The sequence below is a fragment of the Arachis hypogaea genome, chromosome 11, assembly GCF_003086295.3.
Source record: "Arachis hypogaea cultivar Tifrunner chromosome 11, arahy.Tifrunner.gnm2.J5K5, whole genome shotgun sequence".
Classification (NCBI taxonomy): Eukaryota; Viridiplantae; Streptophyta; class Magnoliopsida; order Fabales; family Fabaceae; genus Arachis; species Arachis hypogaea.
This window is the reverse complement of record NC_092046.1, coordinates 12,445,257-12,458,250: the sequence shown is the minus strand read 5'-3', so window position 1 is coordinate 12,458,250 and position 12,994 is coordinate 12,445,257. Positions and strand designations below refer to the sequence as shown.

The following is a 12,994-nucleotide window of genomic DNA, read 5'->3' as shown; positions in this document are numbered from 1 at the left end:
AATTATTTTTTAATTACATCTAAATAAATTACACTTAATCACATTACTTTTATTTTAAATAAATTTATTTTTTTATAATTTTAAAAAATTTTGATACATTAGAGACAAAAGGTATAATTTATATTTTATTGTATATATATATATCTATATATTATTTTTTTTCTTTTCTGCAAGTTTATATACTAGTCATTCTACAAACATTTCATGATAACTAAAAATCTTTAAGAGTAAAATTATAAAAAAAAAATTAATTTATTTAAAATGAAAGTAATATGAAGTGTAATTTACTTAAATGTGATTAAAAAATAATTGAATACTATGTATAGTAAAAAATTGATATTATTGAATGATAAAATTAAAATTTATTTCTATGTATCATTTTTGCCCCCAACGTTTTCGTCCTATTTAAGTCCCTAACGTTTCAAAATCGTGTCAATTTTGTCCCGCCGTCAATTCTGTTAATGGATCCTTAACGGCAGGACAACATTTAGTCAGTTTTGAAACGTAGGACGATTGAAACGTTAGAGACAACTTTAGGACTTACCCTAAATGTTGAGGACAAAAACGATACTTTACTCTTTTAATATTTATTTTAACTGTGTCACTTGATTGAGTATCAAAACCAATATTTGAAAGTCACCAAAAAAAACCAATATAACCAATATTTAAAGAACTTTTTCAGAAATGCTAGAGTAAGACAAATTTAAAAAGAATTTTTTTTAATTTTTTAAAGTGTTTAACAAATTTTTTGGTAATAAAAATAAAAATATAAAAAATAAAAATATTTTGTTTGAGAAATTATAATTTATATTTTTTTAAAAAGATATTTTAAACATAAAATATTTTTTATATAATAAATAAATAAACAATATCTTTATATTATTGTATTCAAATATAATTGATAAATAAAAAATTTTTATATAAAATATTTAAATATAAAATTATTTTTATTTTTTAAGTTTTTTTTAAAAAATAAAAAAATATTTTTTTTTAAAAACTCATCTAAAGAAAACTTATGAATAATAAGAAAGAACAATGTAATTTTTCTAATGAAAAGTATCACTGATTTTTATGGGACATCTGGAATAATTTTTTTTCATTTATTTTGTATTTTGATGACCTATTAGGCTATTACAATCGAAGGATACGAAATTAATTTTTAAGAAATAAAAATAAAATTGTTAAAAACTAAAGTGTCTTGAATAAAACTAAACTTCGAGTCACCAAAAAAACACAACAAGTCACAAAAAAAAAAAAAAAAACTAAAAACTTCGTTATGACCAATTTGGTATTTATTCTAAAATTTATTTCTCTCAGAAAATTCTCCCCAACGCACAGTCGCACACTATACCTTTTTCAAAAATCAACACAACACCGCTGTCTTCTCTTCCAGCTCCTACCAGCTTGAACCACCGCCCCGCCCTTCATCTTCTGCTACCGCCCCCGTCTTCATCTCCTGCCACCACCTTCGCCGCGATACAAGCTTCTTTCCGCCGCCGATTATCGTTTGTGTTCGATTCTTCTTCTCGCCGCAGCCTCCATTTCCTTCCTCCGCCGACGCAGGCTTACGTCGAGGTAACGCCCCCGCCATCATCTCCCCAGTTCTTGAACCCTAGAATCGTTTTTGCACTCGTAAACATATATTATATTATTCTGATTATCATTTCCTAACTGATTCTTCTGATTATCAATTCGGTCTTTACAGAACAAGCAACGAAGTTGGAAGTGATAGTCAAAGATAAGTAGACAGATACATATTGCATTGGAGAGATGTCGCGGACGCTGGTGCAGCCGATAGGGCAGAAGAGGCTGACCAACGTGGCCGTCGTGCGACTCAAGAAGCATGGCATGCGCTTTGAGATCGCCTGCTACCCCAATACTGTCCTCGCTTGGCGTTCCGGCGTGTAAGCGATCCTTCTACCTATTTTACTTCTTCCTATGCTTTTAAATTGCGGTTGCAATCTGAAAATATGGAAAATGTAATGCAACTGTAGTGGCACTCAAGATGTAGTCCGAATACGGGTTTAGTTTTGTAAGGCTACATTTGGGTATTTCTAGTCCTCTCTGTTAGGAAATACAGAAATTTGTGTGTCTCTGTTCACTCCATACCAAGTAAGTTTATGTGTCTCGGTTTATGTCTCAAGCAATATCCAAACTGAACCCGAAAGGAAGGAGTTTTGCAAATAGAGAAACTGAGGAGCGAGTCACCTTTAGATCAATAGCTTTCATTTTAAGTGAGTTCCACAAACATCCTCACTTTTGACGCCAAATCCTCTTAATTCTGCTGATTAAAACAGTGAACACATCGGTGTGTTTTGGTTTCAGGATCTTCTGCATGAGACACTGAAATTATTTTTTTTTTTGGTTTGTAACACCGAATTTAGTAAGTTGTTGAAAATTATGCAAAAATTGTATGATTAATTTTGGAAACAGAAAATTAATAATGATGAAAACAGATGACATTTTACATTTGTTTTTCAATAATAGGGAGAAGGACCTGGATGAAGTGTTGCAGTCACATACTGTTTATTCCAATGTTTCCAAAGGTGTTCTTGCCAAGTCAAAGGATTTGATTGCTGCTTTTGGGACTGATGATCAGACCAAGATATGCTTAGAGGTCAGATAAAAGAAAATGATGATGATGATAATAATTAAGGAAAAAATGTTTGGTGGATGATTGATTAATTAAATGCTGTGTTTTGGTTGCAGGTTTTGAAGAAAGGGGAACTTCAGGTTGCCGGGAAAGAAAGGGAATCCTTGCTGTCAAGTCAGTTCAGGGATATTGCCACCATTGTGATGCAGAAGACATACAATCCTGAGACGCAGCGCCCTTACACTATTAGCATGATTGAGCGCCTGATGAGGGACATTCATTTTGCTGTTGATCCAAATAGCAGTTCCAAGAAGCAGGTCAGGGGTCTTTTGCATCACTGTTTCATTCAACATCTTCACTTTTTAATTGTCAAACTGGTTCCGTTTTATAATAATGGTAATTAGTGAAAAGTGGAACCTGTTGTTTATACAGGCTTTGGAGTTGATTCAGGAGCTTCAAAAGCACTACCCTATAAAACGATGTCCGTTAAGAATCCGAGTTGCTGCTCCTGAGGAGGAAGTGCCTGCCCTTTTAGAAAAGTTGAATGAGTGGAAGTCTACCATTATTTCTAAAGAAGGATCTTCTGGTCAGCTATCTGTTGTAAGTCTTTATTTATCCTTCAATTCTTACAAACAAGTTTGGTATGTGTTTCAATTCCTTTATCAATTTTGTACCATTTGTTTTTACGCTTGGTTAGTCTTGGCAAAGTATATCTTGAAACAAAACCTATGTTTGGATAAGATTGTTATGATGGTATGTGATGAATGGAATGGCATTGAATAAAGTTTCCATCTCACTGTCAGATATGTTGAGAGATTGGAAAGCTGTGTCTTATAGTTTTCTTCCCCTTTGCTGTTGCCAAGGGGAACTCATATCTCAATGTCCCCATCATGAAATTCTTCTTTTTATCCCCCCTAAATTAATAATAATAATAATAAAACATGAACAGATCAACATGACACTCTATCACTATATGTCTATATCTGTGTGTTCATCACATGTTGAATATGTATACTAATAAAATTGTGCGGCACATGTCTCCAATAACTGGCCACACCATTTAATTATTTATTATATCTTTTTCTTCATTTTGATTGGAAAGCCATTTAAAATCTAAAGATGAATGTTATCCTTGTACCATTGAGATTTGTGTCTGATTCTTAAAATCTCGTCTTGTGAGCCCTAGTTAGTTTAGTTCTTATTCATTTCCTTCGCTAGTCTATGTACTTGTGTATGTGTAGTGAAAGTAGAAATCTTAAATATTTTTCGAAAATGCTAATTAGAAATGCCGCTCCATGTATTTTCTGGAAGGGGCTTAAAAATAGCTAACCATTATGAATAGATTTGTGCCATGTCCAAAAATTTTTTGTCCCGTGCTAGTGCTATTCAAGCATTGATATATGTGAGTTTTGCTCTGTGGTCCTTAGACTAGCTTTTTTGTGGTACACAAGTTTGGCATTTAACATTGAAGGGTAAGGGGAAACAGAGGCGTGTAAATGAGGAGGATGAGGAGATTAAGGGTCAAGTTTTGAGGAGTACTTATTTAAAAGCAGAAACTGAATCATTTGGCATTTGGCATTTAAATGTAGGTATTTTTAAGAGTACTACCCAAAATCGGTCTCTTAGAAATTTTTAGTTATCAACAAATTTTAATCATAAAATAGTCCCACATTAGTTTGTTCGTCTATATGGAGGGACTGATTGAGATTTTTAAAATTTTTTAGGTATTGTTATATCTTTATCAAATAAAGATAAGATTTGATTTGTCTAATTTTTACCATAATTTGACATGAGGATTGATTAGTCTAACAAAATAAAAGGTTAGAGACTGATTTGGTGATTAACATTTGATCAGGATTAAAGTGTCTGACTAAAAGTTCATTGGGGGACTGATTTGGGATGACTCTATTTTTAATTAGATTACAAAATGGATGTGAAATATAGAAAAAAAAAATATTTTCCTCTTATTTCATAAAATTTATAAGATATATTAGAAGTTAGTGGTTTCCAAGCTTTAGAAATCAATTTCTCTCACTTCTACTGTTTCAAATTTTGGGAGAATGCTTTCCTGAAAGACAGAAAGATAATTATTTTCTGTTTCTAGAAAATCAGAAATAGACAACACTAGAAATTTCAGAAGTATTGAAGAGAGAGAGAGAGTGAAAAACCAGTACTCCTTTTGGTGCTAAAATCACAAACAAATTTGCTCTAACACTTGGCAGTGACAACACATGGCACATAACTGGCATTATAAGAGAGATTTATTTTCTTGCATTTATTTTTACTTGTTGAAGTTTGTACCTACAATCTAGCATAGTAGCATTAATATACATCAAGAAGTAACTTGACCAATTCAGTTGTTGCCAACTTGCCATTACCTGATTTTGTTGGATATTGGCCATGTTTATTCATTGGTTTTTAGCAACGTTCAATCTGTTTAGAATTTGTGTAGTTAGGAATTTCCTTTTCCGTTGTGTATATGGTTAATCTTGAATATGCTAAAATGTGGAGGAAAATTGATATGGTTTCTGATTGGGTTGCAGATCTTTGAATTGGAACCTGGTCTATATAAGGGTTGTCATGACTTCGTTGTGAACAACATGCATGGAAGATTTGAGGTTCTTGCACACTCTCTTTATGTGGATGGGGATACCCAGGTAGAACAATACACTGATGATTATGAGGATATGCCTCCACCGTTGACCAAAGAAACTCGCGAATCTGTTCTTGAATTGAATGATAAACTTCAAAAGCAGACAATTTCATCTACGAGTAGGCTGCCTCCTGAGATGCAACAACAAAAGGCAAACAAGTGCAGCACATGCAATGTTTCTTTTGAGGACTCTAAGCAGTACAGGGAACACCACAAGAGTGAGTGGCACAAGCATAATATGAAGCGCAAGACGAGGCAACTCCCACCCCTTACCGAGGAAGAGTGCTTGGCAGACATGGAACTGGGTGACTTAAAATCTGATTTGAAGGATTATTCATTTTGAGTTGATAATCATCAAATTGTAGATGTTACTGGATAATCATCTATTTCGAGTCTAGTGTGTATACTTAGTTCAATTTTGTCTTGCATAGTCTGAGTTATAGTAAAATGCTTACCCAATGCTTACATGGGAATACTTGTAATAAAAATACTCCAAAGTAGTCTATGTCTTTTCAAGGATTAATGCTTCCCAATTTTCTCTTAACTTGATGTGTAGATTTCGTTTTGGTGAGGGTAAAATAAAGAAAAAAAGAAAGGAAAGAAAACAGGAACAAGCTCAGGTCAAGGCTACTGAGGCATATCCTGCAAAATCAGGCTCGGGATCTGAAGGTTGCAACCAACACGAAGAGGCCGAGTCTTCTCTGGTCCCTTTCTTTGCCATCCAATCAGTTCAAACCGCATCGACCACCTCTGCACCTGCTTCAGCTCGAAAATACGCAGGATTAAGTTAGCTTCAGCATGCTTATGAGGGATTCTCCAATGGGGATACCAATCCAAAGGCTTCTAGAGTCAGTCTCATAAATCAGGAGCAGGATATCAGCCTCCAAAGTCATAGACAACCCCCGGCCAAATGCTGCAGAGTTCATCACGAAGAACGCTTGTGCCTGACACTTTCCCGGAACAACCATGAATCCAATTACCATAGTAGTCACGTAGAACGAACCATAATTCTGGGAAGATGCTTCCATCACAGTTCAGCTTGGAAAAGCTAGTATTTGGGCAAGTTCAAGAGGCAAGGAGAGGATAGAAGTTCAAACTGAAAATCGAATTGAGGGCCGATTTCAGGTCTTCCATTAGCAATTGAGCTCAGCACGCTACCTTAGCAGCAGAATTGGTTGAATTGTTGAAAACCTGGTAGTTTCTATTCATCAAGACACCAAATACTAGCTGGAATCATTTCTAGATAGGGGAGTGATCCAATGCCACACTGCGAGTTAGAAGCCAATCATATCCCCTCTTGGTTGAGTAATCCTCTGATTCTGCCTCTTCCCATTTCCACCCCGTGCTTTTCCATTAATGAAACGCATTGGGTTATGCTAAGAATTTCAAGCTTGAGAGGTTCAGGAATAGAAGAAATAACTTGGTTCAAGTGCCACTGATTATTATAAGTCACAATTACGGAAGTCAATCTCTAAAATGTTTATGATCTGCATTCTTTCCAAAGCCATCCCTGGTTGCATCCATTTGTGAAACCAAAAGGGACCGGTTAAATCTCCTACACCCCACACAAAGTCACAAACCCCTCCTTTTTGAGCCGTTTTGACAATAGCTTTCCAAGTTCAGGAGGCTAAGCCTCTAGCCTTAACAAATAAATTGTGTTTTTTTTTTAATATTTGGCAAAATCACGAACCATTATAATGAAAGTTGGTTTTCAAACCTCGTTAGTGAACTGAACTCTCTTTTCTAATTTCTACTGTCTGCTCTATCTCAACTATCTCTATCTCCATAAAACGTAGATTGCAGGCCAATTTATAAGTTGGAACCGTGTCTCCCATTCTGTCCATCATGACACGTGTCACTCTCGTACAAAATCGCAACTTGCGTTTCCCAAAAATGTGTCACCTGCATGCCAGCACCTGCAAAACGCAGGTCATGTTTTGTAGAAAAAGCTACAAAAAAGCAGTCAAACCATGGTTGGTCTTATCTCCTGCATGCCTGCAATGAGCCACGTGTCATCGTATCAGCGTTCCTGAACCTACAAAACGCAGGTCACATTTCTGCCAAACTCAAGCTGCTTTTTGCATCTCTACCACTGCAACGACCCATATTATCATTATATCTGCCTACATATGAGTAAATCTCCACAGTGGTCTTCGAGATTGACGCCGTACACCAAAATCGTTCTTGAAATTCTAATTGTACTAATTATATCCCTGAAATTAGAAAAATTGCACCATAATAGTCCTGACCCATTTTCTGTTAACGATGCGCTGACGTGGCTTAATGACGTGGACCTTTAGTGACACGTGTCACCTCATGGTTTGGCCGCGTGTAACGGTATGATGACGTGTCGGTTAACGACATGTGACATGCTGACATGGATGGGTATGCCACGTGTCACAATGCTATTTTGCCACGTGTAAGATTATGCCACGTGTCGCAATGCTATTTGTCCACGTGTCATCCACTATGTCATCGTTACATATGCACCAAATTGATCCCTTACTTTACATCAAATGACTCATTTTAGTCCCTGAAATTGAATGTCGTGCACCAAATTAGTCCCTTCATAAGTTTCTTTTCATTTTTTTATAAATTTAAAATTCTCAATATTTTTTTATACACTAATTTTAATTATATATTTTATTTTAATTATATTTTATAATAAATTTTTAATTAATAATATTAACTTGTATCATTAGAGTACATGTTAACTAAGACCAAAATTTTATTATTGTCTCTTGTATTTATTTGTATCTGTTTTAATATTGTTCAAGTCATGGTTACAATAAATACTTATATTGATTAATAGTGTAATATAGAAAAAGCCGCCTAACTAAGGTATAGATAAAATAAATTATTATAATCGACAGTATAAATCTATCTCATTAATTTAGTGAGAAGTTAATTATATGGGAAATCGGACATTCTTAAAATGGATGGGAATAATGAATTTATATTAGATAATAAGTGCCTTATCAAGAATTCCTAAAATATTTATTAAAGTGTTAAATATTAAAAAAATGTATTAAGGAATATTATTATACTATTAACTTACACTCTTTATTAAATCAATATTAATATGTCACATAATTTTTTTAATAAAATATTGTAGAAAAAAATTGTATAATTAAAACTAATATTTTAAAAATATTTTATAAAAACATTTGTATTTAAATAACTTGTGAAAAGATAAAATTAAAATTAGTGTATTCAAATATATAGTGAAAATTTTAAATTTATAAAAAAATGAGAAAAACTGATGAATAAACTAATTTGGTGCACGATATTCAATTTCAGAGACTAAAATGAGTCATTTGATGCAAAGTAAGGGACTAATTTGGTACACATGTAACAATGACATAGTGGATGACACGTGGACAAATAGCATTGCGACACGTGGCATAATCTGACACGTGGCAAAATAGCATTGTGACATGTGGCATACCCATCCATGTCATCATACTGTTACACATGGCCCAACCATGAGGTGACACGTGTCACCAAAGGTCCACGTCATCACGCCATGTCAGCGTGTCGTTAACGGAAAACGGGTCAGGGACTACTATGGTGCAATTTTTCCAATCTCAGGGACGTAATTAGTGCAATTAGAATCTCAGAGACGATTTTAGTGTACGACGTCAATTTTGGGGACCATCATGGGGATTTACTCGCCTACATATCCTAAAATTACTCAATATCTTTGCATTACACCATTTTTCTTTCCATAACAAAATTAATTTGGAGTAAATAATATACTTTACTCAATCTGAAGATATTAAAATTTTATTAATTTAATTTTTAAATTTTTTATTTTAATAAATAAAATAAATGTAATAATTATCGAAATAAATAATTTAAAAAATATTTACTGATTTAAATTTTTCAGTCTTATCTCGTTTACACTGTGCACGCTTATAAGTAGAAGTCGTTTACAGCGGCTGTGGGGGCTCCAATTTGACTTAGTCAACCACTTTCTCCCCTCTTTTGACCCTTTCTTACCTTACTTTAGACCGATACGGTGATGCCGCGCTAGGCGGGGAACGACGGAGACATCAATAGGCTGAACGAGACGTCGCATTACGCTGGAGCGGCCGACTTCGAAGTTAGTTGCATTCTTTTTGTTCAATCTAAGTATATGGCTGTTGTTAGGGTAGTTCTGAAGTAACAAGAACATAGTTAAATGATTTAGTGATAAGTCTCTAGGAGGAACTTTGTTTTTCTTGTGCTAGGTTGTTAGTATTTATAACGTTCTAATTAGGAAAGATTTTCTGGCATATGTAATTTAGAGACATGTGTAGGTTAGAAACATGAAAGTATGTTCTTAAGTAGAAGTAACTATAAGTTAGATAGAAATATTTGTTGTGTATCATGCTAAAGTGATTTAATTACTAAAAAAAAAATAAAAAGTAAGAATTCAGTAATGTGCATAAATTTATGATCATCTAACGCTGAATATTTTTTTATTCTTCAGAGGCCTTGCCTTCTACTGCCCCGGCGAGTGAGCCATACCCTTCCTCCACCCGACACCATCGTCCCGTATCTGGTTGAGGCCGGATTCAGCGACACGGTGCCACTCAGGGACTTCACTTTTGACAATTCCCTGATTTTGGCACTCGTCGAGCGATGGTATCCGGAGACGCACACGTTTCATCTCCCGTGGGGTGAGGTTACTATCACCCTGCAAGACGTGGCGTACCACCTAGGCCTACGCGCACACGGTAACCCCGTTGGGGGTGCCTCCGTGACTTCGGTAGGTGGTATGGCACGGAGACGTGGGCTATGGTGGAGCAGCTGCTTGGTGCCAGGCCTCCGTTGGCGGCATAGCAGGCTGCGCAGAGGAAGGAGTCCTTCACGCTGAAGCTCGTGTGGCTGCGGGATCGTGTCTGCCAGATGCCCCCGACAGACGACCCGAAGACCCTTCGACAGTACGCCAGGTACTATATTATGCTACTTATCGGAGGGTATCTGATGACAGACAAGTCCAACAACCTGGTTGGCTACCGCTTCTCCGAGACTTCGGGGAGTGTAGGGCGTTTTCCTGGGGTTCGGCTGTGCTGGCTTGGACGTACCAGTCACTTTGTTCGGTGGCACAGCGGGCATCACGGACATCGCCAGTTTGAAGTGATAGCTTGCCTGGACCGCACCTTGCAATACTAGAATACTCACAGAGGGGTTGGACTGAATCAACGGCAATATGACCCCGCAGATCAGACTGCTGTCTAACTGACGATGGTAGGTGCTAGACAACTGTGCGCTCCACCAACTCTCCGAACCTCCCTGAACACAACAAAACAGTATTGCTTCAGCCATATCTCAAACCTACTTAATATATCGTACAGAAGTACTGAAAAGCACAAGTAAAGTTGAACTTACCAGTATCCAAGGTTCTGCCGAAGGGCCACACAGAGGCTCCATTGACAACCATTCTTAGCTTGACGGCACTACACATGATACTTTAACCGGTCCGATTCGATCACCTGGTACTCCGCACTCCTGCAAATACTGTAGTTCTTCACACCCTAAAGCACTGCCTCTCGGCTTCTAAACCTGTGGCCGACCCGAAACTCTACACCGCCGTCTAGATTGTAATCCTCTTCACCCGTGTCAGAGATCAGAGTCCTCTCATGCGATCCAGACTGTGATAGTGAGTTAGTACTGTCGATAGCGCCAGAATTGGGCGAGGTGGAGGCAGGACATGGCGCGCCACAGTCTGGACAGGTGTCTCCGGAACACACTCATCCTCATCCCCACCATCGGACGAGTCGCTGTTCGCCACGTAATCATCGTCCGACTCCTCCTCGCCCTCTTCTGCCTCATCCACTGGAATGGCGACATAAATGGGCGGTGGCGCGAGAGGTCGGTCGTCCTGTACATAGGTCGAGTGTACAGAACTCCCACCACCACTGTGTCCCACTTCGGCGGAAAGCTCCATTACCTGCTCCACCATGATCCTCCCATGGATGTCGAATATCAGTCGGAATAGTCAAAACCGGAAAACTCCGTTACCCATGGGTGCTAGACACGTTACAACTGACGTGTCTTATTTCGTTTACACTATAAACGAGATAAGACTAAAGAATTTAAATCGATAAATATTTTTTAAATTATTTATTTTGATAATTATTATATTTATTTTATTTATTAAAATAAAAAATCCTTTAATTTTTGGGTCTAAAATCTAGCCATGATCTAAAAAATTTGCACATTGGAACTAGGGATAATAATAGAACATTCTTTGTACCAATTGAATTATCCGAGACTTGGCCCATTATTGCCATCTGAAAATTATGATACAAAGAACAGTAAGGTATTTAAGATCAAAATTAAACTCAATGTTAAGAAAAGTTTTTCACTCGCATTTTACCAATATTCTATCTTTTTGAAAAAAAAAAAGTTAGCCTTTAAAACTTTAAAAAGCAAACACTTTAGTTCTTTACAAAATAATTTTTAATATTTATTTTCGTTAGACAATACAGTCTTTTTCCATTAGTTACTAACAATGATTGCTATTGACGTGAAACGTTGACTCGCACACATAGCCGATAAGTGTCCATATATACAATTTGGATAAATCAGTTCCAAAAAAATGAAGTAAAAAATAGTCCGTAAAAAAGTTTAAAAAATCTCAAAAATCTCTAAAAAATCTAAAATAGTTCATTCGAATTATTTATATATAATTATTTTTAAATTGATAAATTTTAATTTCTAACATTTTTATTTTAAAAAATCTCAAAAATCTCTAAAAAATCTAAAATAGTTCATTCGAATTATTTATATATAATTATTTTTAAATTGATAAATTTTAATTTCTAACATTTTTATTTATTTATCTCAAATTTGATTATTCATATATACAAAAAAAAATGCATTTTCAAATCCTAAATTATAAATTAATTTTCAAGTTTTAAAAAAAAAGTAAATAATTAAATGAACTTATATTTATTTTCGATCATGCAAAATATTAATTTAATTTGTAAGTACCATATTTTTAATTTTATGATCATTATTTAATGATGAAGAAGAGAATAAATTAGTGAAGAATTTCTATTTAATATAAAATTTTTTACAAAAACAATTAGAAATATTTGTGCCAAATAATTATGAAGAACAACACTTTAAAACTTGTATGCATTCTGAACCAAGTCATTTATGAAGTCAAATTTGTAAATTTTGGTTAATTACAATTACAAAGTTAATATGGATAATTTATAAAATCTCAATGCAATGTGAAAATTCCTAATATTTTGTAATATTTGAAGAAGAAATGTCTTAATAAATTCAAGTATTTTGTTTATATTTTTTTCAAAATTTTGGGATTTATTGGTTGTAATGTTGCATAAAATAGGTTTGCAGTTAAAATTATTTGTACTACTATAATTAATAGCTATGTTAAGAAAAAATAGATTTATTTCACTTATAAGTATTTTTCTAAGTTTATTTGGTGTCAGTATCTTAACAATTTTAGATATATAAATAATAATTTTTATAATGCAATGAACTGTTAGATTTAGTTGTTATTATTATAATTTTATACCACTTCGATATAAGTATTATATGTTAGTAATTAAATAATATTATTTTTTATGACATTTTAATGTTAACGAATAAAATAATCTTATAGTATATATTTTGTTATTTTATCTATTTTTTATTTATTATATATATTTTTAATAATATTTTATTATTATATTTTTTAAAAATATTATAAGACATTAACTTTTGAAAAAAATTAAAAATATTTAAAA

At 34.5% G+C, this 12,994-nt stretch overlaps 1 protein-coding gene across 1 annotated transcript; it reads left to right on the top strand.

The window, feature by feature from the left end:
- Positions 1 to 1,233: 1,233 nt before the first annotated feature.
- LOC112720287 (uncharacterized) lies at positions 1,234 to 5,769 on the top strand. The gene is made up of 6 exons (XM_025771176.3): positions 1,234 to 1,575; positions 1,706 to 1,904; positions 2,488 to 2,617; positions 2,710 to 2,910; positions 3,026 to 3,193; positions 5,137 to 5,769. Exons 2-6 carry the CDS (start codon positions 1,771 to 1,773, stop codon positions 5,587 to 5,589), a joined length of 1,086 nt encoding a protein of 361 aa, XP_025626961.1. The 5' UTR covers positions 1,234 to 1,575; positions 1,706 to 1,770; the 3' UTR covers positions 5,590 to 5,769.
- Positions 5,770 to 12,994: the final 7,225 nt, after the last annotated feature.